The sequence below is a fragment of the Lepisosteus oculatus genome, chromosome 4, assembly GCF_040954835.1.
Source record: "Lepisosteus oculatus isolate fLepOcu1 chromosome 4, fLepOcu1.hap2, whole genome shotgun sequence".
NCBI classification, from domain to species: domain Eukaryota; kingdom Metazoa; phylum Chordata; class Actinopteri; order Semionotiformes; family Lepisosteidae; genus Lepisosteus; species Lepisosteus oculatus.
This window is the reverse complement of record NC_090699.1, coordinates 47484698-47510198: the sequence shown is the minus strand read 5'-3', so window position 1 is coordinate 47510198 and position 25501 is coordinate 47484698. Positions and strand designations below refer to the sequence as shown.

Sequence of the window (25501 nt, the reverse complement as noted above, 5' to 3'; positions counted from 1 at the left end):
GAATGGCTTAAACAGATTCTAAATCCGGAAGAAATACATCATGTGAACATAATAATAAAACCTCCAAGCAATATATGAATATTGATTAGTTAGTTGGCCTGCCATTTGCTTTCCACGAAGCTGGAGTCCTTGAAATACTGTTATGCATGTTTTGAAGTGTTTCTAGTAGAGCATTGAACCATTCTTCAATTCCTCCAGTTCAGTAAGGGATGAAGCAAGTGGAAATCTACTCTGCATCATGTGTTCTAGAACTTCCCATAAAGTTTAATGCTATTTTGATCTGTTAACTGGGGAGGCCATGGAAGGTGGTCGACTTCCTCCTGGCATTCATGAAATCATCTTTGAAGGCTTTTTAGCACTGTATATAGAGGCATTATTATCTTGAAACTTTGGACACATCTTGAGGAAACAGCGTATGATGAGGAAAGGAGTCATCTCCCTGCTCTTCAAGGAGGGAGATGCGGCCAACCTCAAAACCTGGAGGTCTGTAACGGTGCTCTGCATGGACACCAGCTGGAACCTCCAGCTCACTCAAGACGCCATCTTCGAGACGACAGGCACTGAACCAGTGGTAAGACCTGGGAGGCTTAGAGGGACTTTATTCCTCAAATCCAGCTTTAACAACCACTAGTAATATGGAAAGGTTGATAATGAACAATCACCACTTTGAGACCTTTTTAACTTCTGAATTGTGGTAATTGTAATGCATAAATTGTATTGTATTGCTAGTATTGTATTATTTGTTAGAAGTGTAATAAATTATATTTTAACTCACCAATAGTATTGGGCTGTAGTAGAATACTGTCAACAGCATAAATATCTTGCACCTTACAGTAAATAGCTCATTTATAAATTAGCAATTAGCATTTCGTGAATAACAGTTTAATCTACAGTTAATCTACTTCACTTTATTTAAGAAAGTGTATAGAAAATGAATTCATTATTGCAATAATCATTATGCATTGTGCATTGTGAAGCAATCTTTCCACCTGTAGTTCTTTAGAAGCAATATATTTTTTTCTATTGCTTCTGAAGAAACAATTACAAAATTCAGAAGCATTTCCATAATTTTTACAAAATTACGAAAACAATAGGAGGCAAGGAAATACTATTTGAAAGGTACATTTGTTAAAATGCTGAATCTGACCTTGCTGGGGTAACCTGTTCTTTGTACCTAATAACCTAAAGTACGCATGCTCTCGGAGAGCAGCAAACTGTAGCGTCTTGTCACCATAGAAACAGCTCTGCAATTTCCAGGAAGTCATGCGGGACTCTGCTGGGATAGAAGAACATTTTTGTTTTTTAAAATGGTACTTGAAAATGGTGGTAAATTATAAAATATGAATAAGAAATTGATATGGAAACTGACTCTTAAGATTTCATTAGATGTGGTGCATAAGAAGTGGTTTAGTTTACACTTTTAAATATCGATGAAAGGTCCAAAGCGGCAAACCGAAATTCACGCGTAAAACTAGATAACATTTATGAAATCAACCACTTGATAAATTGTCTGATACGGTTTTCGTATTTCGTACATTGAAGCTAATAAATCCTCGTAATACTTTACTATTTAATTGAAAGGGAAATGTGTTATCTTTGAACTTATTTTTTCTGCAATATTTAAAGTAGTCGCCTATTTGGAGGCATTACAGGCTAGCTGGACAGTAATCTTACATTATCTTTACAATTAATGCAGTAAAAGAGATTCAGTTAGTACAGTTGGAGGAAGAATTCCATCACTAATCGAAGATCATTATTAAGTTAGTTCTTATGTAGAAACAGCCAATCCAGTGACCCGCGTGACCTGTTTTGCTACCGTGGTACAGTAAAAACAAAGTAACAAATGAAAAGCCAAAAACTACGTTAAATGTGATGGAAAACAGCAAATTTATAAGTTGTGAATTGTAACTTTTGTTGCACTGCTGTTTTTATCGATCACTTTCCTATTTTCCTAGCATTCTTTTAAAAAATAAGTTTCCTATGGTACATCATCTATGAGGATAGAAGCTCTTTTATCACATCAAATCAGTCTGATGGAAGATTACAGGTAGAGGCAATTGTAAAATGTAACTAGAAAGCATGACACAGGGACACCAAGGTAAAAAGAAAATAGCTGAATGGAATTATACATGGCAAGGGGAAACAGCCAGGATCCCAAGCTTACTAAGCTAAGTTTTGATGGCCTATGCGCATCTCGTTGGTGTTACATTATAAAACATGGTTTTGCAGCAGAAAATGTTTGTTGTATAGTATATACTTTTTTAAAATAATATAAAATGTATATGCTATATAAATGGAGGCAAATACAGTATTAATAACTGATGTATCAGGTCTGACACTATTAAAGACTATATCTCCTTTGATTTTTTTTTCAGGTTATAAATCATAGCAATAAAAAACATAAGAATTTAAAGAAAATCCCAGCAAATCCCACCTCTTCATCTTCTTACTTTTCAGTGGTAAAGCAATGCTTCCAAGCATGTTCAAAAATGAATACCAGGTAAGACTGACTTATTTTTAACCATTGTTTGTATCCGCTACCAATATAGCTTATCTTTATTTACATTATTCAGCATTTGACCTATGTTTGTTAAATAATATTTGTTTCCCATTGCTTTAATTAGGCTTATCAAAAGGGATGGCATACTGGTTTGTTGTAATCATTTAGAAAAATGTAAGAAACAATGTTAATATGTGAACTGCTCCAGAGCACATCAAGGTGCTGTTTGTCTAGTCCCTTATTTTCTAATATTATTTCTAATATGATGAGAAAATATTCTAATGCTCACCTATAAGGCTCTGCATGGGTTGGCACCTCAGTACCTGTCTGAACTATTATCACCCTATTCCCCACCTTGCAACTTTCGCTCTTCTAATTCTGCTCTCCTTACTGTCCCCCAAGCCCGTCTACATTGTATGGGTGACAGGGCCTTCTCCTGTTATGCCCCCAAGCTCTGGAACTCTCTCCCCAAGGATATCAGAGAGTCACCTTCTCTGATCTCCTTCAAATCCAGACTCAAAACCCTCTTCTTCAGAAAAGCCTTTACTTAACTGGTTCCATTCTTCACCCCTCTGCTTTTCTTAGTACCACCATCCATGTCTCCTCTGTATATTGTAATTGTGTTTTATCTTGTGTATTTATTATTTATTGTTATTGTCATCCTATAAAGCGCTTTGAGAAGCCACCTTTAAAGGTGCTATAAATTAAGTTTATTATTATTTATTATTATAATATAAAAATTCAAATTAGAGCTGCTTTTCTGTGAGAAATTATACTTTCTTAAAACTAGTTCAGTAGATTTACAAAGAAAAAGACTGATCGTAAAAGAAAATGACTAAAGTCTGTTGTAGATCCTTTGAAATACAGTATGTTATATTTCTCAACTGAAGTAACTAAACTGAGTAAAGAAATCATTGTGCAATATTGTCTTTTAACTTTATTTCCTGATTTCATTTAAGGTTCTTTTGGGAGCCATTATTCATGTCACAGTTTTCTATTTTAGATACAACTTGTTTGTTATTTTTTATTAAAGGTGTGTTGCTCCTGTTTCTTTTGATCTTTCATTTATACCAAAAATGTTGTTTTTATTATATAAGCTTGACACATAAAGCAAGAGACTACACACTTGTAAAAATGAGCTGACAGACATATTCTTACACAGTTAAAGGCACTCTCTTGATAACTGCAGTGATTAAAGCTTTTACTGTGATGTAAAGAGGAGTGCTTGAGCTATTATGCATGTTTCACAATGAAAGAAAAAGAGATAGATAGAGACACCTGAAGAAGGCTCCACGGCCGAAACATTGTGTTCTCTTTCTTCTTTTTTTCAGCATGGAATAAACCTATTACTTGTTCCTTTGCAGCCTACGCATGCTGACGCAGCTACCCACCTAAAAAAGAGATAGGTTAGCTAACCCTGTTTGCTTTAAAAAAACATTTGGGAATATACCTGCTTTTAAATGTTTTGATGTTTCAGGGTGGCCCAGTTGTTGACATCTTCAGTGCTCAAGGGAAAGACCCTATGGCAAAATGGAAAGTGTTTGGTAGTCAAGCAGCTATTTGGAAAGTAAGTAGGAAGTATTTCTTTTTATCCTCCCTGAAATTTTAAAATATCAACATTTTATTTTTAATTTGTATTTTTCCTAGGTGTATAACATACATAAGATTTATAAGCATGCAATAGAAATGCAGGGTTACTAGTAGGAATCATTTCTTGGTAAAGACCAAGAATCTTTCAAGACTTCTTATTTAGAAGCCTCATATGGATTTAGGTACTGTATGAGGAGAAATGTAGATTCTATCTGTATTGGTTGTAGTTACTCTAGAATGCATACAGGTGGAATCTACATTTCTCCTACCTTTCTGACTGTAAAAATTTGTTTCACTTAAAAAAAGTATTGATTTTAATTAAGCATATAGTAATACTGTATATAAGTGATTCTCGGCAAAAAGTGGTCATAAAAAACATCTTCTGCTGTTTTATACTTCTAGGAATTTGACAAAGAGGTCAAGAGTTTTGTGTACGTTCTTGAAGGCAGCAGTCAAACAAATAAGATGCAGATGCCTAAAGACAGCAAAATGGCACGTAAGTGTTTGACAAACCCTTTAAAGTATTCAGGTTGATACTTTAATCACAAGAATGAGTGAGCATTTCAGCAGCTTGTTGTTTAATGATGTAACTAAAAGGCTAGACAAACAGATAATCTAAAACATTTTCCCTTGTATTTAATGGCTGTGAATTTTTCTGTGACTCCCCATGTTCCTGCATAAGAAATGTATACATAATAGATTTTTTTTCCATAGCAGATAAGAATTTACTAGGATTTATTTTCAAATAAATGACAGTACTAATGGCCAAAAAAGTAATGTAGTTTTACTTATATTTTATAAAGATAACTTTGTAAAGTAGTGCATCTGTGTTTTTATTTTTATTTTGCAAATCAATGTCTCCAAACTCCAAACAGGTTATTGGTTATTACAAATGTAGCTACTTGCTTTTAGACAGATACATTTCTCCTTTCAGTTTTTACTTCAAACATTTTTAAAAGACTTCAGTTTGTCTGTTGGAGCTAAAAATAATATTTTGAAAGTTGTGCTTTGTAAAATGAAATTCTTGAAGTGCATACGAAACATGTTCACACCATGGTATTCTGGTTATGTTTACTTCCCTTGATATTCTACATTGAAGTAATACTGTATACTACACTTAACCAGAAAACCTTGTTATTCAGCATGAATATGAAACAGTGAATAGTTTAAATTACCTTTGGCCTTATTTTGTACTATTTTGATTAAATTTACCTCCCTGATTATAAATTTGTTAGATAGAATGGCAACTGTTTTCACACAATATAAAAAGTTTAATTTCAATGACAGGAAAGGTAATACACTACTACATTTTTAAAATCTTTTCCAAGGAAGTGATCAATTTATGAAATATTATTCCATTTAAAAAACTAAGACCTTCCCTGAAATCAATTAATGTTGTATCATTTATAATACATCTGATGTGCAGAAGCCATTACAACCACTGCAACAAGCCACATGTATCCATATCCCAAGACTTTTTCGCTCGCTGCAAAACTGAGAGCCCTTCATTTATACATTGATGTGGATGTAAGACAGAGGACTGACTCTAATGTGCCACTAGGTGGCGTTGTATGTTAGTGGTGGTTAACACATGACTTCACATTTGATGGTTCTGCTTCATTTGGGTAGACTTCTCTTTTTGTTTTGTGAAAGGAGGACTGTCATCCACCGACTTTTGGACTTCTTTTAAAAAAATAGCAATAAACCTTTGTTTGGTTAAGCCACAAAATCTGATGTCACTGAATTTAAATTAATCGAGAGACTCAAAGTACAACACAAACTGTAAAAGGTGTGCAGTATCTGGTGATCTAAATATTTAAAATAGTAATTTGTGTAGAAATATGTATGTGTCTGTGTATGTGTGAGTCGATATTTTTATTTGAAAAATGTGTTTTGATTAATTGTTTTTTTGCATCTTCAAACTGGTTTACATCTTCTTGAGTCAGGACCCACATTCAGTTTTCTAATTAACTGTGGGATTAAGTTAAATTTAAGAAAAAAAAGACAGGTTTTTAATTAGACCTGGATTTTCCTCAAAAAGAGTGAAATATATGCATGTGTTTTTTGAGGTTAGTTGGGTTTTTCATTGTTAAATCAGTCACTGTAAAATTTCCATAGCTAGAAGAAACTAGAAGTCAGCTGAGTCCATATTTCCTTTTTCTTCTGTTCTAAAAGCACAAATCTGTCTTATTTCAGTGGAAAAATTTGCTGTTTCAGTAAACAACACAACACTTTTTCAGTGTTCTGCAAGGCAGGAGTGTGTGGGGTCCACAACAACATCTTTATTGCCCATTACATGTTATGCAATTTCAGTTGGCATATTTATAATTTTCTCAAAGATTGTAAAATATATTTGAGATTTATATCCAGTAAAGAAATCCAAGTATTACTATATTGATGGTTTCTTTTATGCTTTTTTATATTTGAAATTAACGTACTGTATATGAAGTAGTTCATCCAAGATAATGTCTTGAGCTCTGTTAAAATATCTTCATGGTGCAATAAAACTAATAACATTTATATCTGTAATTTGAGATTATATGATTACGTTTCTCTCCTTGCTGTGGCTTTGCAGTTTTTGTGTTATTCTCTGGGTAACAATTATCACAAAATAGGAGCCTCTTTTTAAGAAATCGTTTGTTGTGCTACTAATAGGGAACACAATCACAGCATAATGTTTAAAGTGCATAGTGACACATTTCTAGAAACCAAATATTTTAAAACTTCTGCACTTGAGAAACAATTTAATCATAAACACACTTTAGTCTTTTAAGTCATTTTACATGTCTTCAGGGTTTACATTTAATTTCAACATCAAATCAAATAACATTTAGATGTTCATCTTTGCTGAACTTACAATAAAAATGTACAGAAGTTCTCTTTTTAACTTTAATTTTAACTCTCTTCATAAATTTACAAGCAAATCTGTACATTATCACTTTAAGTAGACCTTACTTTCTTTTCCAATTTCTAGATTTGTTTCTTCCTTGGAATCTCTTGGAAAATATTTATACTGTGTTTTGTGACTGTTGACTGTTGCCTCACTAGATTTCCTCCTGGGGGTTTAATATTTTAAAGTGTGTACACAGGATCTAATTACAGTTCATTCAGATATACAGTACCAAGCAAATGCTGACCTTCTGTGTCTGTACTTTGGTATGTTTTTATGGTTAAAAAATTATATGAGTCATGGTACAGTAGTAGTAACAAAATGTAGTTTTATTTTTAGTTTCATTGTTAAAGACATTTCTTTTTCCTCGAAAGTAACAAACATAAGCTTAGTTTACACATTGATTTAAAACTGTGATAATTTCATATGTCTGTGTTTTGAGCTTTTTTAGGATAAACAGAAGGTTGTGACTAAAATTAATTTGAATTTGAATTAATCTAAAGTGTGTAGGGTACTAAACATTTTGAACTGCAATGAAACTTAATTAACAATTAATTTTCTTATTCCAGTTGGACTTACCCAGAGATACCTGATTCTTCAGATGTATGTACCTTTGGGAAATGACTTCACCACAGAATTGATGTAAGAATCTATGCAACTTTCTTAAATGTTTTGTTCAGTGTACAGTAGACACTTGATGAATGGCGTAAGGACTGCAATTTGTTAATTGGAGCAACCAGTTCTTTCCAGAAGTGAGAAATGACTTTGTAGACCCTTTGGAACGAATTAAGCTAATTTATTTTTATTTTTCCAAAACTGGAGTGTTGTGGCATGCCCATAAAGACAGGAGGTACACCAATATTTTTAAATGAAAGCTGTGTAATGACATTTCAATAGTTCTGATCTGAAACTAGGGATTTCTCTGCTGCCCTGTGTCCCTTCTTAGTTTCATATTTGGTTTCATCCCACCATGGTGGTTTTCAGGAAGTGGGTTTCTCTCAAATTAAACAGTCTCAGAACAACTGCAAGCTACAGTAAATGTCTCCAAAGCCTGAGAGTTAAATTATCTCGGCATCTTTTTCTGCCTGCTGTTGAAAAGTAAAAAACTGAAAAAACAGAAAATTTAAGAAAATAGCAGACTATTTTGATCACTCTAGCTTTAGCTTCTCATTTTAGAGAAGAGTTCTATTTCACTAGATTTTGGCATCGTTTTAAATGGTGTTTTTTATTCTTATAAATAGAAAGCTACTGTAGAACTGTACATGCCAAGCCTGTTGAAGGAAACATCAGTCTTGTGAAGGTGCAAACTTCAGTGCTTAATTTATTTGTGATGTTTAAAATGCTAACAACCAAAAAGTAATGTGACGCTAGAAAAAGAAATGAGCTCTGAATACTACCTTGCTATGGAACCTATATTCAGGAAATTGTCAACATGATAAGGTCTTTGACTATTAGATTGTCTATATTGCTAAAACAATCCATTTCATGATGCAATTTAGATAATTTAGTATAGTTCATCAAATATATTTGTAAAATTCATATTGAGAAGACTTGCAATGATAACATTTGTTTTGATTATCACTTAAAGATAAAATATGATTCTTAATTTAAATATAAAAAATGTTTTAACAAACAAGACTAAATTAAAATGCTACAGTAGTTTACATCTACTTTTAGCATAAGACATGTTTCCAGGCATTTATTAAGCTTACATTGTAATTGCTGTAGTTTGAATGGTAAACTGCTGTCATACCAGGGCTCAGTGTTGACAGGCCCCTCTACAGAAAAATAGGCAAATAAAATATGATCTAATATGTTGTTGATCTTTGTTTCAATTTAGACAAAAATTAATACAACAGTGACATTATAAAAATATACCTAAAGATATACCAGATGTCTTTGGAGCAGTAGAATAACAATAATGAATTAAAATCTGGGAATATCCGAAAAAGTTATGTGTACGTAAATGAAGAGAATGGGAAAGTTCAGTGATTTTGCAGCAATAATTTGCATAACAAAAAAGCTATTGATAGCTTGTAATTGTTGATATAACGAGAAAAATAAATAAAATGTATTTGAAAAAATATGACAACATTAATATGACCATCTGGAAAGTGGATTCCAGAAATGCCATCAATTCAGCTCTTTCAAGCTAAGCTGCTGCTCCTGCCAGTTTTATGAACTGAAGCATTTATCCGTTTAAAGACATAAGTTATAAATTGTATTTATAAGTATTTATAAAAATATCAGTTTTATTTGCAAAAGCAAAACAAAATCCTTTTGTGAAAAATTAAATTAAAAAATATTTTTAACCATCGGTACCCATCCCAAAATCTAGTTTCAGTTTGTTTTGTGATTCTTTGTATATTGACTGTCAAACGTATCTACTGTATTCCATGCAGCATTTAAGTGTCCAGCCATTCACTTTCAATGGTGTAAATTATACATCATAATTCATGGGATGTTTTATTTCTACTTCCTCTATGTACACTGTTGAGAGAGCAGTGCAGTGGCATTTTCAATATTGTTTTGAGTCTTTTTCAGTGTAATTAGTTTAATGAATTCAGTTGAAAATTAAGTTTTAAAGAAAAAAAGTTTTATGGGCAGACTTTTATCAGTGTCCCATTTACCTTCTTTAAAAAACAATCAGCTTATGCAACAAAATATAAAGCATCATGAAGCATAAAGAAAAACATCTGACTTTTGGGGGTTTTGCTTTACATGTCCTGCATGTTAATTTATATTTATTCCTTTTTTAAGTTTAGGTTAAAACTAGTTTTTCATAGTTAAACACAATTTGCCACAATGTAGTCTTGTGAAAAGCAAATTCACCCCTGTATCTGATGGGTGAACATTACTTTTAATGGTAGAATTCATATGTTCAAGTTTTTTTTTGTAATTGTAATTTGATTGATCTGATCAACAACTGAAATAATATTGAACTGTTCATCATCAGCATCAGCCAAACTACAGTAAACTTAAAACATTCTTATTCATTCCTCACAGATGCTTGATATATGTTCAAACATAAGGTTGTACGCATGAAAACAGTACAGTTTTCTGTAAATTTAAGATTTTGACTATAGAAGAATTAACAGAAGAGAGGTGAGTAGCATGGCATGCTGGCACAGACAGCACTAGGGCCTTGGGTTCAATTCTTCAATTCTTGTGTGTAGAGTTTGTATGTTCTTCCGTGTTCTTGTAGGTTTCCTCAGGGTACACCGGTTTCCTCACACAGTCCAAAGACATACTGGTAGGTTATTTAGCTTCTGTGAAATTAGCTCTGATGTGAATATGTCCATGTTTGCATCTACAGTACAGTATATGTGACCTGCAGTGGACTGGCCTCTCATCCAGGGTGTACCTTGCCTTGAACCCATTTAATGCCGGGTTAGGCTCTTTCTTTCCCCATGACCCTGTACTGGAGAAAGCAGTTTAGAAAGTGGATGGATGGACATTAGCATTTTTAATTTAATTATAATTGAGTGTAGAGCTGCATTCAGAAATTAGAGCTGTAATTAACACTACATTTGGATTCAAGGGTGTCCTGATGGACATTATGCAATCATGTCGTTATGTTATAATCTTAAATTCACAAAATGCAGTCTCGTGCACATCGGTGCTTGATTATCAGAAAGTCACACAGTAATTTCAGGTGCTTTTACATACAGTAAGTAGATGTGCCATCAAATGCAGCAGTAGTCAGTCAGTGATCATCAGATAATGACATTAGATATCCAATTGTACAAGTGTTGGGTACAAATTATGATAGAATTTTGTCAGAGGAGACAATGAGAATAACTGAATGTCCAGCTCAGTTACCAACTATTGCAGACCACACAGATCGTTATGGGAGCACGCCGGAGCTATGAGTAGTTCTGATTTGTACTGGATGAGACGAAATCACCTAAAAACTCAAAGTATTTTTTTTTTCTAATTTTGTATTGATGAAAAATCCTTTACTATGGAAATACACATTAAATCTGCAAGGGATACATCTCATTCTCAATCATTTCAACTGGTTGGTCTACACTGTTGAAATATAGCTTTTTTTTCCTACCAGATCGCAACACTGCATCTTTTCAGTTGGCTTGTGTTCTTCTTTACTGACTTTCACAGGCTTTACAGTTTTCCTGCTTTTATCAGGCAGTAAAGTGGAATAAACATTGATCTAATCAGTCAACTGAAAAAAAACCCATAGGTGAGCCCTCAAAAAAAAAAAAAGGTTGTTATTATCAACAGTTATTGTACGGCTTTAATGCAGTAGGACTGTACTTTAGGGCCCAGGGGATGAAATTTGCATGGTGAAACAAAGTGGAATTTACGCATGAAATGCATAGTTTACAACGCTTGATGTTCGGGCATCATATCTTGACTTTAAACTCTTTAAACTCATCATATTTAGACTTTTAAACAGCAGAATTATTTTTTTATTCTAAGGCACCGATATCCCTTGCTTTGTTACAATGATACCTTGGAGAAAAATATTTATCAGATAATTTATTGCTGACATATTGCTGACATGTTGATCCCCTGTAAACATACAAATTTACAAAAAAACTGTTACAAAATTATTCAGTTCTTTGTTAAAAGAAAAGATGAACTGACACATTTAATTTTTTTTAAGTTACCCTTAATTTATAATGATTGCAAAAATATGGAAATTGCTCACATATTATTTAATGTGTTGCTAAAATATATTCATGGAATAATAACAAGCTGATGACAAATGTATTAAGAACCAGTCAAGGTGATACGGTCTGGCAGGTTTAATTTAAAGTTACAGCTGATGAGAAGTGTTTTATCAACACATCATGCTGGAAGAGTATGAGGATTGAATATACAATAAAGGTTTTTTCAGAAAAACTAGATTTTAAGGGCTCAGACATTTCTGCAATTTGAATTTTCTTTTCTTACTTGAATCAAAACAAGTATGAACAAAGGAACATGATGCTATTAAAACAGAAATGTTCTGCTGTCATCAGAAAACGTGTTTTGAAACCAAAACATATTATTAAAAAAGGTAGAGCTTGTTAAACAAAGGAAATGATCCGTTCTCAACACAGTTACCCCATTTGGGTTGTTATGTGATATTGGACACTATTCTGCATCTGCGTCCTTAAACACTAAACAAATAAGATACAGTTGGAAGATGGTCTCATATGCTCATCAGTTAATAAGCGTTATATTTTTTTTTTAATCTTTTGGCTTTTGTAGTGAATTAGTAGCATATTTGATTTTTCCTAGGATACAGCAGGGGAACATATAACTGCAGTTCTGGTATAATCAAAGTATAAAAAAAGGAACTGTGATACAGTTTGATTCTTGGGCACCCTCTTACCGAAATATTTTGGCTTTATCAGCATAAGATAAGCTAATAAAAAATAAGCAATTCACCCTGTGTATGTTTGATGAATTCTGCCTGTTCAGACGTGTTGCTTTATAGATAGAACTAGTTTCAAATTCCATAGCTACTGCTACAACTTTGTTATGAAAAATAATTGATTTTAAAAGATGGTGCTTGAAACAAAACTTTCCTATGTTTTTTTTTTGTTTTCCCATCATGAATTGATGCATGGTTTAAATTGATCAGATTGATACAGTACACAATATTTTGGATTATTATATTATTATATTATAAAATTCCTATTGCTAAAGAAAATAATAATTTTACATTCTGCTTTTTCAGATAAGGATTTACAGTCAGATAATATTCAGAAGTCTTCATCTGTAGTCACAATGAATAGACTTTTCTGTAATACTAGCATAAGCATTACCATAATAATGTATCTTCCAGATAAAGTTATGATCAAAAGTTCAAATGAAAAGAATGGTTAAGTTTAATTCAGAGTCAGCAGTAGTTTTATACATTCATTTTATTTCATTGGAATTCTGTTTTATTTATCACTGTTTTTTTCAGAAGATACAGAAATAATTTTATTTCAGGGAAAATGCCTATATCTTGTGACCCCTGTCTGCTTCTACCCTTCAGAGATTTGATATGTATCCTTCTGATCATCTGGAAGCAATCTGCTATGAATAGGATAGCAGATTCTGCTGCATTTTGATTACAAAGACATGTCTAAGTATGAGAATAGTTTTATTTAAATGGTATTATACTAATCCCTAGAATCTCACTGGAAAAATGTTTCTTTATGGTGTCTTACTTTTGGTCTTGGGAGATTTGAAAACTTCAACACAGAATTAATTTCCTACCTCTGTAGGGAAAAGAATTACAAATGCTCGCATTTTAACATATGCCATTACGTTTCCATGTCACCATAACAGGAAGGGCTGCTCACTCTTTTAAGCAGAAAAAATAGAGAAATCTTCATGTCTTCCTCATTAGCGTGTAATTATGCAGAGCTCATTATCCAGCTTCTGCTGAAAATATAACAATTCATTACATGAATTGGTCATGCTATTTTCTATCCCTAATTAACTGATCACTGTAATGAGAAGTGTGTTATGACGATCGTGACAGCTGATGGCTTTAATTTGTTTTGTAACTTATGGTTTAGCACATTAAAAGTTGAACTATTAAGTAAAAGCATTAAAGTCAAATTCTGTTGAATAACACCCTTTCTTATAATTTGTGCCGAATTCTTCATTTTTGCAGTGTTATCTCAAGAATCTATAATGATAAAAAAGTATTGAAAAATTCCTATTTCATAGCTGAACGTTTTGATACAGTATATAGTGCCTTACAAAAGTATTCACTCCCTTCCAATGATATACCATTTTGTGAAATAACAAAGGATGCAGACGCTTTTGTTTAAAGTGAACATTTTAATCAAGACTTGAATGGTCAAATTGAGTCAAATTGAAGATTTTTTCTGGGTGAAAGAAGTTAAAAAATACCAGCAAACCCTGCAAAGAAAAATCCTAAACTAAAATGTTTTAATTAATTATTCACCACCTTTGTTATGAAAATGTAAATTATTTCTAGAACAATATTTTGTTTTCACAAATTTCATAATTAGTTGACCTCTCTCTGTGTGCATTTGTTCATATGATTCCAGAATAAATATGTTTGTCTGTATAAGGTTCCTCAGTCAGGAGATGAATTTCAAGCAAAAATTAAACCATCAAAACATCTTTTAAACTTTAAACTTTAACTTTAAATTTTTAAAAAGCGATAAAGTTGATCTGGAGCAGAATATTAAAGATACTGAATTGTGAAAATTCAAAAAAGAGAGAGCTTATCGTACCAGTGAGACACTTAAATCTGCCTAAATAAGACTCTCCTCCCAAACTCAAGAGATAATAAGGAGGAAACTGGTGAGGGATGCCTACATGAGACCAACAGTGATCAATGGCTGAGATGGGAGAATTTGGAACAAAGTAGTTAAGTGGTACTACAAACGTGCTAAAATAATTTGTGGTCAGACAAGACAAACTGCAAAATATTTGGTCTGATTAAATAGTGTGTAACATTTACATATCCGATTTTAACAGGGTTGCCAAGTTTAGGAAGTGGAAAGAGGGCTGAGACATTGAAGGGCAGTGATGAGACATTCCTTACACTAGATTTGCATCAGTCACTTCAAAAAGTGTCAATTTATCCTCACATAATCAGATTAATATGAGGAAAGGGATGTCCAGTATTGCCATCTGTCCATAAAATTATCAGTGAGAAAAAACATAATTTTGGAAGTAAACCAAGCTTGGACAGCTTAGTGGTGCAGTGGTTAGTGTTGCTGTCTCGCTCCCTGGGTCCCTGTCTTCAATTCCTGAGGTCTTATCTGTGTGGAGTTTGTATGTTCTCCCTGTGTTCACGTGGATTTCCTCTGGGTGATCTGGTCTCCCACAGATTTGCAGATTTAATAAGACATGCTTGTAGGTTAATTGGCTTCTGGGAAAATTGTCTCTTGTGTGAGTGTGTGCATGATTGTGTTATATGTGCACTGCGATGATCTTTGTAAGCTGTCAGATTTGCAAACAGTAATGTTGAGATCCTCTCCTCGCTAAACATCTCATGCACGTATGACAAGCCAGAAGAGACTCTCATTGGCATTGTGTGGTTGTGATAATATGATGCTTTCATTTTGGAATCATCTATTCAGTTTTTTACAGAACAGTTCAATCTCTTCAGTGACTGTACTGAAAGTTTCACAGTAGGTTCTTTTATTCACTATGCTGTGATGTTTACAAATTCTCCAAAGCCATCAGTTACTGCATTTGAAATTCAATTTCATGTGTTTGGGTAGTGTTTTAGCTACAGAACATAATTCAGCAGGATGAATGTTCCCAGTTGCGCAAAAAAAAACCTCTTATTAGATTTTGTTTGTTAAATCTGAAGTCCGTCAAAACGAGAGTTTACTGTACTTCATTTATAATTCAACAAATATGGACATCATTTCAATAGGGTAAATATTTTTGCAAGGTGCTGTAAATTTACTGATCACCGTTTTTAATTTATAATTAAAAATAAAGCATTAAAGTTACAACATAATATATTTTTCTAGCTAATTAATGAATAAATATTGCAGCACACATTCTCTTACAAAAATATTCTACCCTTTTCTCAATATTACAATAAGGATCTAGTCTAGATCTACAGTAGCTTACGGTCACTGGCTTTGATAGATGCTTATCAACCTTTTAAAGTTACTATTGATTATTCATTTTCCTCAGGCAATCAAAGCTGATGATAGTATTGTTCTTTCTCCTAATTGCATTGCTGCTGGCAACAGACTGACCTTAGAGTCCAAGAATTTTAATATTTGGCAGCGCAAAGGTAACAGGTGAGCAGTGCACTGAGCTGATTAGAATAGATAGCCTGCTGAGAGCCCTTCCTTGTAAAAGCTAGTTTAACATCAGGACAGTGTAGAAAATTTTGATAGCAGGCTTGTCCATCTTAATCTGTGTTTTGTTCAGTGTGCATTTAATGCTGTTGCTTCTAAGCAGTTGTTTGATAAATGCAGGTTGAGTAACAGGCGAAGGTACAATTTCATATTTCAGCAAAATAAAGTAAGTATGAATCTGTAGAATACTGTATGTAATGCATATTTATATAAGTTTTGTAGTGAAAAGAATCAGCATATTTACTCCCATAGTTTTAGTGCTGTGTTCCAGGATATTCAAGACTACTCCTGAAGGTTTATTTCAAATATGAAATACCAAATTTCATTTTTTTTCTTTATACGGGTTGTAACTATAGATATTAAGTGTGAAAAGATTGCAGCCAATGACTACAGAACCTGCTGATTGCTGAAATATTTTAATAAATGAGGTTGGTTTTCCCTCTGACTGCCTCATTTTTTCTCACCATGCTCTCATTACTCTCCTATCAACATATGTGTGACCCTGATATATGTATGTGTAAGTAAAGATGTAATGGGAAAACAAAAGTTTAGATTTTGTGTAGCTGTTGAACAATTATTTTTGATTTAATGTTAATATGACAAGGACTAATGAATGAAGACTAATGTTGTATTAAATACTGTAAATGACGTTGCATTTCATTTTTCTCTGAAGTACAGACATTGCAAATGTCTAATCTTCTGCTTTGGCATGATGTGTAGCTACACATTCCTGTTCATGTCAGAATACAATAATGATATATTGTATAGAATTATAGAATATGATAGAAAAGATCCCTTTTTTAGTGTGAACCTTCTATTAATACATTCAAACTGGACTTTTCGCTTACCTGTATTTAAAATGGCATTTTGAAGTGTTTGTACAGCAGTTTTGGATATGAATATGCATTTTATTTTCATAATCAATTGTACAAGTCCACATTTTGAATTATTTTCAAATAAAAACTGCATTTTGTCTTCATTTGCACCAGAAACACATTTGGTAAATTAATTGGAATTTGCATGATTGTTAGAGTGAAATATCAGTGCTTTATTCAGTCTTTGAAGACAGCTGATTGCTATACAACATAGAATCTCAAACACTGTGATTAGAGTGTTAGTGCCCACAATCATGAGGTTCTGTTACTTCAGTTTTCTCTCAGATCAAACATTTAGTTACAGCAAAGAGATGTAGTGGTTTGACTGTTTTACAATACTAAGTTTGGACTGCTGCAATGGTAATTATCTCCTTTAAACCATGGCTTCCTGGCTAGCTAACCGAACAAATTTGAATAACTGCATAGTAGCAATGCAGAAGAATAGTATGATATTTGTTTAGATTAATTCTAATTTTGTCAATGCAAAATTGTAATTACCAGAGAATTCACAATTCATAACAAAATGATGCTAAAGTGTTAATTTGTCATCTTGAGCTATTTTAAAATTCTGCCATGCTAGTAATTTTTTTTTAAACTTCCTGTAACGATATCTTTAATAAAACTTACATGACATCACGTCATGACCAAGACTATTACAGAGCAAACCCTTAACTGTCATCATCAGTGCTGACCATTACAGCACAAACCTTTAGCACCTCAGCCTCATCAACACACTGATCAGTACAGCACAAACCTTTTACAGCCCTGTACAATAATCACACCGACCATTACACCACAAACCATTAACAACCCAGTTAGGATGAGTGAGTCAGACTGAGTGCAATAATTTACTCTTTAAAAAAGCAAAATCTGTTTAGTTTTGTAAAGACAATTCCAGTACAGTGTTTCAATAATGGTCACCTGAAGAAGCAAACACAAATGGCTGTGTAATTCTTTTCTATACATTGTTCAAAGTACTGTAGTATTTTTCATATCTAGCACAAAACATTTTAAACTTACAGTAAATAAACACTATGTGTTTTGCCCAGGCTTTCCCGGTGTTGCCACTGGAAGTAAGCACATTCTCATGGGGTCTCAATCCCAAACCAAACCCCGTTTCCCGAATAATTCAGTTATCTGGTTCTGGAGCACACTCATATTGAGTGAGCTACAGCGTCAGTTGCACTGCTTGAGTGAACTGCGCCTAAGCCACCTAAGCTTTTTTCCCCAAGCCCTGAATGAGCAGAGATGTTTTTTCCCTGCTGCATTTTATTCTGGTTGCAGGAAGTTTTCTCTTCTCTTTTTGTTTGTGCTACTCTCAGTCGCCAGCCCTTTTTACTACCATCAAGGCAACACCTTTACCATTGCTTGCATTGCAGTGCCTTATATCTCCTCCTCCACTGCTTGCAAGTTTCCTACCTATTATTTTTTCCTTCATGCCTGACTCCATTAATCTTTCAATTATCCTGCATTTATTTCTCCCATACCTCATGTTTAAGCCTTGCTCCATCCAAAGATCCCCGAGGTTCTGAGACCATGAGACCCTGAGTTTGGAGTTCGGTCCTGAACTTCAGGGATAGCAGCATAACACTATGATTACAATATTCTATTACTATAGTATGTGTTGTATTTACCACCCAGGACACAAAGCAATAACATTTTACGTTTTACGTTAGTCATTTTACAAATGTTTCCAGGGTGCAATGATAACTTTTAAAAGGAAAATCCACCTTTGAATAAGGAATGCAGGATAAACAAAATCCACATCCTAGTAGTCTCTTTGTCTTGAAGGTAGGAAAAGAATCCTGCATCGTTATGTGGATATTGTTGCAATCTTTCCTTAAACCTACAGTACAAAGAGATGTTTTACTTCACATTCTCTCTTCCTTGTTAGGTTGCTGTACTCTCACAATCACTTTTTTAACTTTTTATTTATTGTATGTTTAAAGGACTCAATGGGCAATGTACTTTTTTCTCCTACTAGGATTGCTGCTGATTTCCAGATCCAGACCCAAACCCATACTAAACATTTAATTCTAAAACTAGATTATACAGTTTCTGCTTCCTGTTTCTCAGGTACTACAGTTCTGCATTTAAGTCTGAAAAAGGGAGCCTGGCCTATGAGAACCCTCTCGGGAACTCAGGAAATCATCCGAGATTCTCATCTGCTGTGACCTCACTCTCCCTAGTTCTAAACGCTACACAGGAATTGGTGCCAGATGGTTGGGACCCTTGTGTGCCAATGCCATTGAAAACTCCTGTAGGGATTTTTTGCATGTATTGGGACAATTATTAATTATTAACAATTAACTTAATTAATTAATTGTAAAGTAATTAACAATTATTAAAAGTAAAGCACACATTATATAGGAATGTACATATAATAGAAATACACAGACTACTTTCCTTTTTGTGAGTGTTTGGGGGCTCAGTAAAGTTAATGTTTCTGTACATGATTGTTCCAAAATATGCTATTCTGTAAACAGTGTTATCCACTGTTGATATGGTCATGTCTGTGCTAAAATTATAGGTTCCTAGCTCCAAGTTATGTGTTTTTAAACTGCATAGATTCGCTACCAAGAAAATAACATCCCTAATAAGCTTAAAATGTTATGAGTGCTCCTTCCAACAGAAAATAATAAAGTTTGACCACTGTTTCTTTTTTTCTAATCTGTGTAGCGGTGAGGCTTATTAATAAGAAAGAATTAAGTGTTCTGAGCCTTTCCAAATGAGGCCCCATTTCTCTGTTCATCTCTGTGGTGCAGCCACAGAGAAACTATTCATGCAGGCTGATTTAAGGTTCCTTTGATAAGGACAGCTCCCAAAGGGGGATGCACTTAGCTAAGCCTGGCTATCATGATCAATGGTCATCCATTGGCGCCTATCTGTCTAGGGAGTGCCAGATGGACATCTGGACTGCATTCCTAAGTGTCAGGAGTAAGTGACTCATATCTCACCTTGATCAACCAATCAGGGACTGGTAGGGCCGAGTAACCCACGTGGGACTCTGATGCCCATGGAACTTTCAGCCAATCAACGAGCTGAAGTTCCTCCAGGTAAAAACAGGCAACACAGAGAGCCTGGGAGATTCAGTAAGATTCAGGAGAGAATTCAGTGGACTTTTCTAAAGGGAATTCAAAGGAGAATTCCAGGGCAGGACAGCCCAGGAGCAGAAGGCTCCCAAGGGCAGGACATTCTCGCAGCGCGCCTCCTGACCATCCTGAGACTCAGCCACGGAACGGCCAGTGTGTCCGAGTACCAGAACTTTCCTTTGTTCTAAGAGTCTAGAGTGGAGTAACCAGAGGATCCACCCGAGGTTAGCACCAGCAGCAAGCCTCGTGAACAGGTCGGAACTGTGGACAGCTGAATCACTATTCAGAACTAGCTCTTCATCAGGAACGAACCGGTCCTCTTCCTGACTTGCTGGGACCCACAGTCATCTTTTCTCCTGTGCACAAACTTTGCTAGTTAAAGCCAACACTAACTAGCCGGTCAGTGAGCATCAGCAGCGCACCATCGCAAGCCGCACAGCACAGCCTGGCACCGAGCCAGAGAGCGCGGATTGGACAGCAACAGCCTGCAACTGTTTCTTTGTGCCCGCAGGAGATCTGAATCCCCAGAGATAGGATGAGTGTTCAACTTCACTGCATTACAGCTCGAGAATTAAATTGTTATCCAAACCAGTTGATATCAATTTAATTCCTAAGTGTTATGTACTTGTTTGAGTATCTAATGTAGAAGTTATAACCAAGTTCATTTATGAAACGGTCTAAATGAATGATATACTGAACGTATGTCCTCTTGATATGTGTAACACTTCGTAACTGACTGAATATATACCTTTTGTATTCTGATAACCCTCTCGATACGATCTGTTAGTTTTACATGCATATTCTATGTATTAATAAATGTATCCTCGTGTATTAGTACCTGTGTGTGTGCGTTGTTTGAGTTATGTCGCATGATTGGATTCTAAAGCCATCAAAAGAATCAATTTTGTGATTTACTGCTACAATTAATAATTGTCTCAGTAAATGCCCAAACCCTACAGAACTGGTGCCTTCAGAGAGCCACTACATTTACATTTTGGCTATGGCAACGTTACATATTTGGCGTCCCTGGGCTGGCTATGATTACATATTTGGCGTCCCTGGGCCGGCCAACGTTACATTTATGGCATCCCTGAGTGGCTATGATTACATCTGTGTAATCATGCATTGTACTCAAAATCTGTTACCAGTACTTCAGAACATTTCCAGCTTCCTTGCTCTTCTTGCTTCCTTCCTACCACAAAGGGCTTACCTGAATTGCAAACAGTAAAGTTCCTTGTTTTGCTGTGGTTATGTGCTTAGGAAGTGAAAGCGAAAAATGTTTTGTACTGTAGCTTACTTTGAGAATGCACATGCCACATGAGAACGACAGGTGCATGTTTAGAAAAGAAAGACCGTAATGTTTTCCTTTTTAGCAGTTGACAATTTGTTCTCATCATAAACATGAGCTTAAGGGGATTCAGAACAAGCACATTTATTATAGCCTCGTGGTGCCTCTCCTCACTCAAATTGAATTCTATTATGAGGGAAGAAACTGTTAAGATTCAGCAGTGAAGGTGGGAATAAATTAGCATGTGAATTCTATATATTTTGGGCCTACAGCCACTGACTTTACATTTGTAGAAAAAAGGAAATTACAATACTAAACTTAGAAGAAATAAAATCCAAACTTGACAGTCATTTTCTAAACTTATGTATTTTAACAGCAGCTATTCCACATGTTCTTCAAAATGTACCCCCATCATTTATTGTCTTATTTATTTCTAGGATCACAGACCTGGGTAACCTAAAAAGAAGACTTTATCTATCTACTGTTCATAAGGAAGTATCTGCTACCCCCTTGCATGCAAAGATACCTCTTTCATGTCTGAAACGCAGCATCGTAAGTACTGTACATGGATTCATTTTACAATATATCACTTTAATTGCCAGTACAAAAGTGCTGTTATAAAAAGTGTAAAATCAAAGAGTTAAATATAAAGAGTGGAAAAATTACTCTCTTTATCATTTTTAAACTAATCCTGGTGTTGGCATCCTTCCTTTTCTAAGAGGACACTCCCGTTGACATATTACTTGGTTGTTATTTATACAGAAAGTTTTTAATTTACTTGCACATGTAGATCCACATAGACATCTTCTTAATTTTTTATCACAATCATTACACATCCTTTTTTATAAAAAATAGAAATCATTGTTAAATTTATTTTCTTTAGAAAAAGACATGTGTTTTCCACTTATACTGTAAGAGGGTGGTGGGTGGAGGCAAGATGGGATACTTCTCGGAACTGTATAAGAGTTTTGAAGAGTCTCTGAGAAAGACTTAATTTTGTGAAAGAGTTTTGTGATGCTATTAAGCCCATTAGCTGCCCATCCCTTTATAGAGAAGGACAGAATAAGTCTAGTTATAGTTCAGACATAACTAGGCTTTTGTTTTTTGAGGTTTTTATTTTTTCCGTGCACTGTAAATAAAAAGGACTGCTTTTTTACCTGATGGCTTTTTAAATATTCCATTCACGAGTATGCCATATTTGGCCAATAATGTAAAGTTTTTTGGAGGGGAAAACCCAAAATGGAGTATTTGATTAAACAGCTGATCCTGTATACCCTGAAACAGCATACAGTAAATAAGGCCAAAAATGACCATAATTCAGTTTAGTTCAGAAAATATTTTTTTCTGCCCATTCAGGGCCTGGGGTGCAGTAGGAAATGAAAGTGTCTGTTTCTCAAGACAGTGTGGAACAAAGTCATGGGCAATCACTCCTAAAGCTACTGGAATGCGATGGATGAAAAAATGGAACAAGAACTGAGAGAGGGGATAGGATAAAAAGAATCACTGAATTACTGAATTTAGGTTATTAGCCTTTTCAAGAGCATGCAAAGTTCAACAGCATCTAACGTGCACCAAACTGATAACAGAACTGAATAAGAGGGCATAAACACTGTTGGCTAAACAGTGCCAAGAGAAAAACCTGGAGATCAAGGAGGCTGACCTTGAAAGATCAACCCCTTGCAATCTAGCCTGGCTATGAATAAACATACTTTGCAGAAGCATCTGAATGAAGTTCGGTAAGAGGTGAGGTAGCAACCAAAGAACCTAGAGACTGAGGTGACCAATTTAGCGAGACATATGAGCAAACGTCACTCCAGCCAAGATGTGAGTCAATGAAGAAGCCTGAATAAAGTAAATAAAGAACAGAACATCCTGCAGCAACAGCAGATCACCTTCCAGTAGAACTGGAAAAGGTCAAGCAAGAGAGGAGTACACTCACCAAGCTTCAATCTAGGGTGTTAAGTGCAATGGCAGAAGTGGAAACGGAAGAAACATCTTCAATCCCAGCTAAAACTGGCTGTTGCAGAGAAAGATATAGCTGGAGGAGAGGAGTCTCTCCATAGAGGCCTTCATAAGAGCAAAATAAAAGAATGAAACAAAGTGATTGAAAAGATAGAAATCCACAAACATGGTGTCAAAAGCTGGGAAACATAGTAAATTTACAGTAGCTTGCTAAAGAAATATGCAAAAAACAATTTAGTAGTGCTTAGACTGAAAACAATGTGTTTTGTAGCTGAAACCCTGGGAGAGAGGCAGCTTCCCCAGTTACAGTCTCTACTGAAACAAAACATGGCAGACGTTTAAACAATCAGCAATATCTGGCCCAGGAGAGAAGCTGGTCTAAGAGTAGGCCCTTGCTCAATAGACAATAGAGCCACTGTTTGCATACCAAGAGAACCTTGACATGAGGGAGAAGGAACTGCCTGTTCCCCAGGAGTCCCTGGAAGTGATGAACAGAAACAGCCTTGGCAAAGCCACCACCCGTGGAAGAAGTGTGTGAGAGGCTGTCTGACTGGCCCCTGACTGTGATGGAAGAAAAGGTTCAGGAGTAAAATAAACTTAAGACACTGTTTTCTAAAACCCTTTGCATTCTTAGATCGGGCAACCCCATTAGTAGCAGGACCATTACCAAAAGAGATGGCTGCCAATGCTGATGTCATTAGTTCCAAACACGAGCGAAGGGCTGATGCCAGTATTCACTGATAATAAAGATCAATAGATGGTACTTGTGGTGTGCTAGATGTTAGTCATAAGTTGAACTCCATAAATCCATTTTTAAAAAATGAGAATTTAACTATCATAACACTGATGTAAATTACGCTAACATACAGTATGAGTAAATCAGTAGTGTAAATTGTAAAAGTTATCATACAATGTAAATGCAGGTACTGTGGATTTAGGGGTTGTATAGTTCTATAAATCACATTCTCACACCAACCTCAAACATCAGGGCTGTAGCATGACTGCAGGCTTCTCCTGACCTGAAAATTCAGAGCCTTGACTGCAACCATCTAACAATTTCAGTTACATCTTGTAGTTGTAGTTCTTTTTAAAATCCACTAAGTATGGCATATTAATAGGGAATCATGTAACTAAAGGATCTTTATGTAGCTGAAAATAAAAATAGTTTCTGAACATCATAAATAATAATAATTTATGGATATAAACTTTGAATATACAGTAGTGAGTACTGATGACATATTCTATTTTGTATACATCTGCATTGAATTCTTTATCTCGTTCACCTGTGGTTATTTTGGAAACATTTTAACATGTTCGTTTTAACTACATTTTGCTGTTGTTATTGTTTTCATGGAAAATGAAGTGCTTATACACTAGCTTGGAATGTAGCTTGTCCAAACTGTGTTACGGTGGTAAAATGCTTACCAGCCACCTGAAAGGTCCCAGGTTTGATTCCTGGTCAATGCACAGGTTTTATTTTTAACAAATAAACACTTACTACTAATAAAAATATAATATTTAAAGTATGTTGTGAGTTTTATTTCACGTCAAAGTATGTTAAATATTAAAATAATTAAAATAATAGTATTATAACATGAATGAAAATGAGTCAGTTAGCAAACGTGAACACTGTGAAAATGGTGGGAGTGAAAACCAGTTTTGCCAGTTTACAACAACCCTTAAATAGCAACTGAGGTTTATAATTGTGTAGTTTCTTTTAGATTCTAATCATTATAGCCACTATGTATAATATATTTTTACAATTATAATCTAGTTTCATAATGTTCGATAATGTTTGATCTCCCACCACCCCCTTTTTCCCACCTTTGTGAACGACAAGGCTGGACTCTCCTGTAGAGTGAGAACTGCAAAAGTGAAAGAAGGGTACGACAGATTAAAGTATGAGTTATGCTTTACCTGATCATGTTCACAGATATAAACAGTTTAAACTAATGTGATATTTAACTGCAGTTAGTCAAGAAACAAACAAGTACAGCAGCCCTCACAACTGAAGAAGGCTCCATGCCTGAAACATTGTGTTTTCTTTCTTCTCTTTTCAGCATGGAATAAACCTATTACTTGTTCCCTTTCAAGTACAGCAGCTTCAAGTTTGAATTTCAGTTCATTTCAGTTCATTTCAGTTTGTCATATGCACAAGTGCTGTGAAATGCTAATTTGCATGTAAGCTCCAATACAAAGACATTAAGGAAATACCAAAAAACATAACCATAGAATAGTAGAAGCAACAAGTTAAATAACATACAACTTAAAAAAACATCATTGTGACCCAGTGGTAGGGATAGAATTTAGTAATTTGACTGCTTGTGGGAAGAAACTGTCTCTGAATCTGGAAGTTTGTAACTTTATGCTCCTATAATGCTTACCACAGGGGAGGAGGGGAGAAAAATGAGAAACCAGGATGACTGGTATCCTTAGCAATACTTCCAACTTTCCTGATACAGGGTGTTGTAAAAATGTCCGAAATAGAGGGGAGCTG

General features: G+C 34.7%; 1 protein-coding gene across 3 annotated transcripts in view; it reads left to right on the top strand.

Annotated features, from left to right (window-relative positions):
* The first annotated feature begins 1239 nt into the window (after positions 1–1239).
* cfap20dc (CFAP20 domain containing) overlaps positions 1240–25501 on the top strand; it is a 168089-nt gene continuing 143827 nt past the window's right edge. For 2 of the 3 annotated variants that reach the window (XM_069189314.1, XM_015347091.2), the window contains exons 1-6: positions 1253–1310; positions 2458–2500; positions 3978–4067; positions 4493–4586; positions 7550–7622; positions 21480–21594. In XM_069189314.1, the coding sequence (XP_069045415.1) occupies positions 1264–1310; positions 2458–2500; positions 3978–4067; positions 4493–4586; positions 7550–7622; positions 21480–21594 (462 nt within the window). In that variant the 5' untranslated portion in view covers positions 1253–1263. Of the gene's footprint in view, positions 1311–2375; positions 2501–3977; positions 4068–4492; positions 4587–7549; positions 7623–21479; positions 21595–25501 lie in introns of all 3 variants that reach the window. The other variant, XM_069189315.1, reaches the window with a different exon arrangement.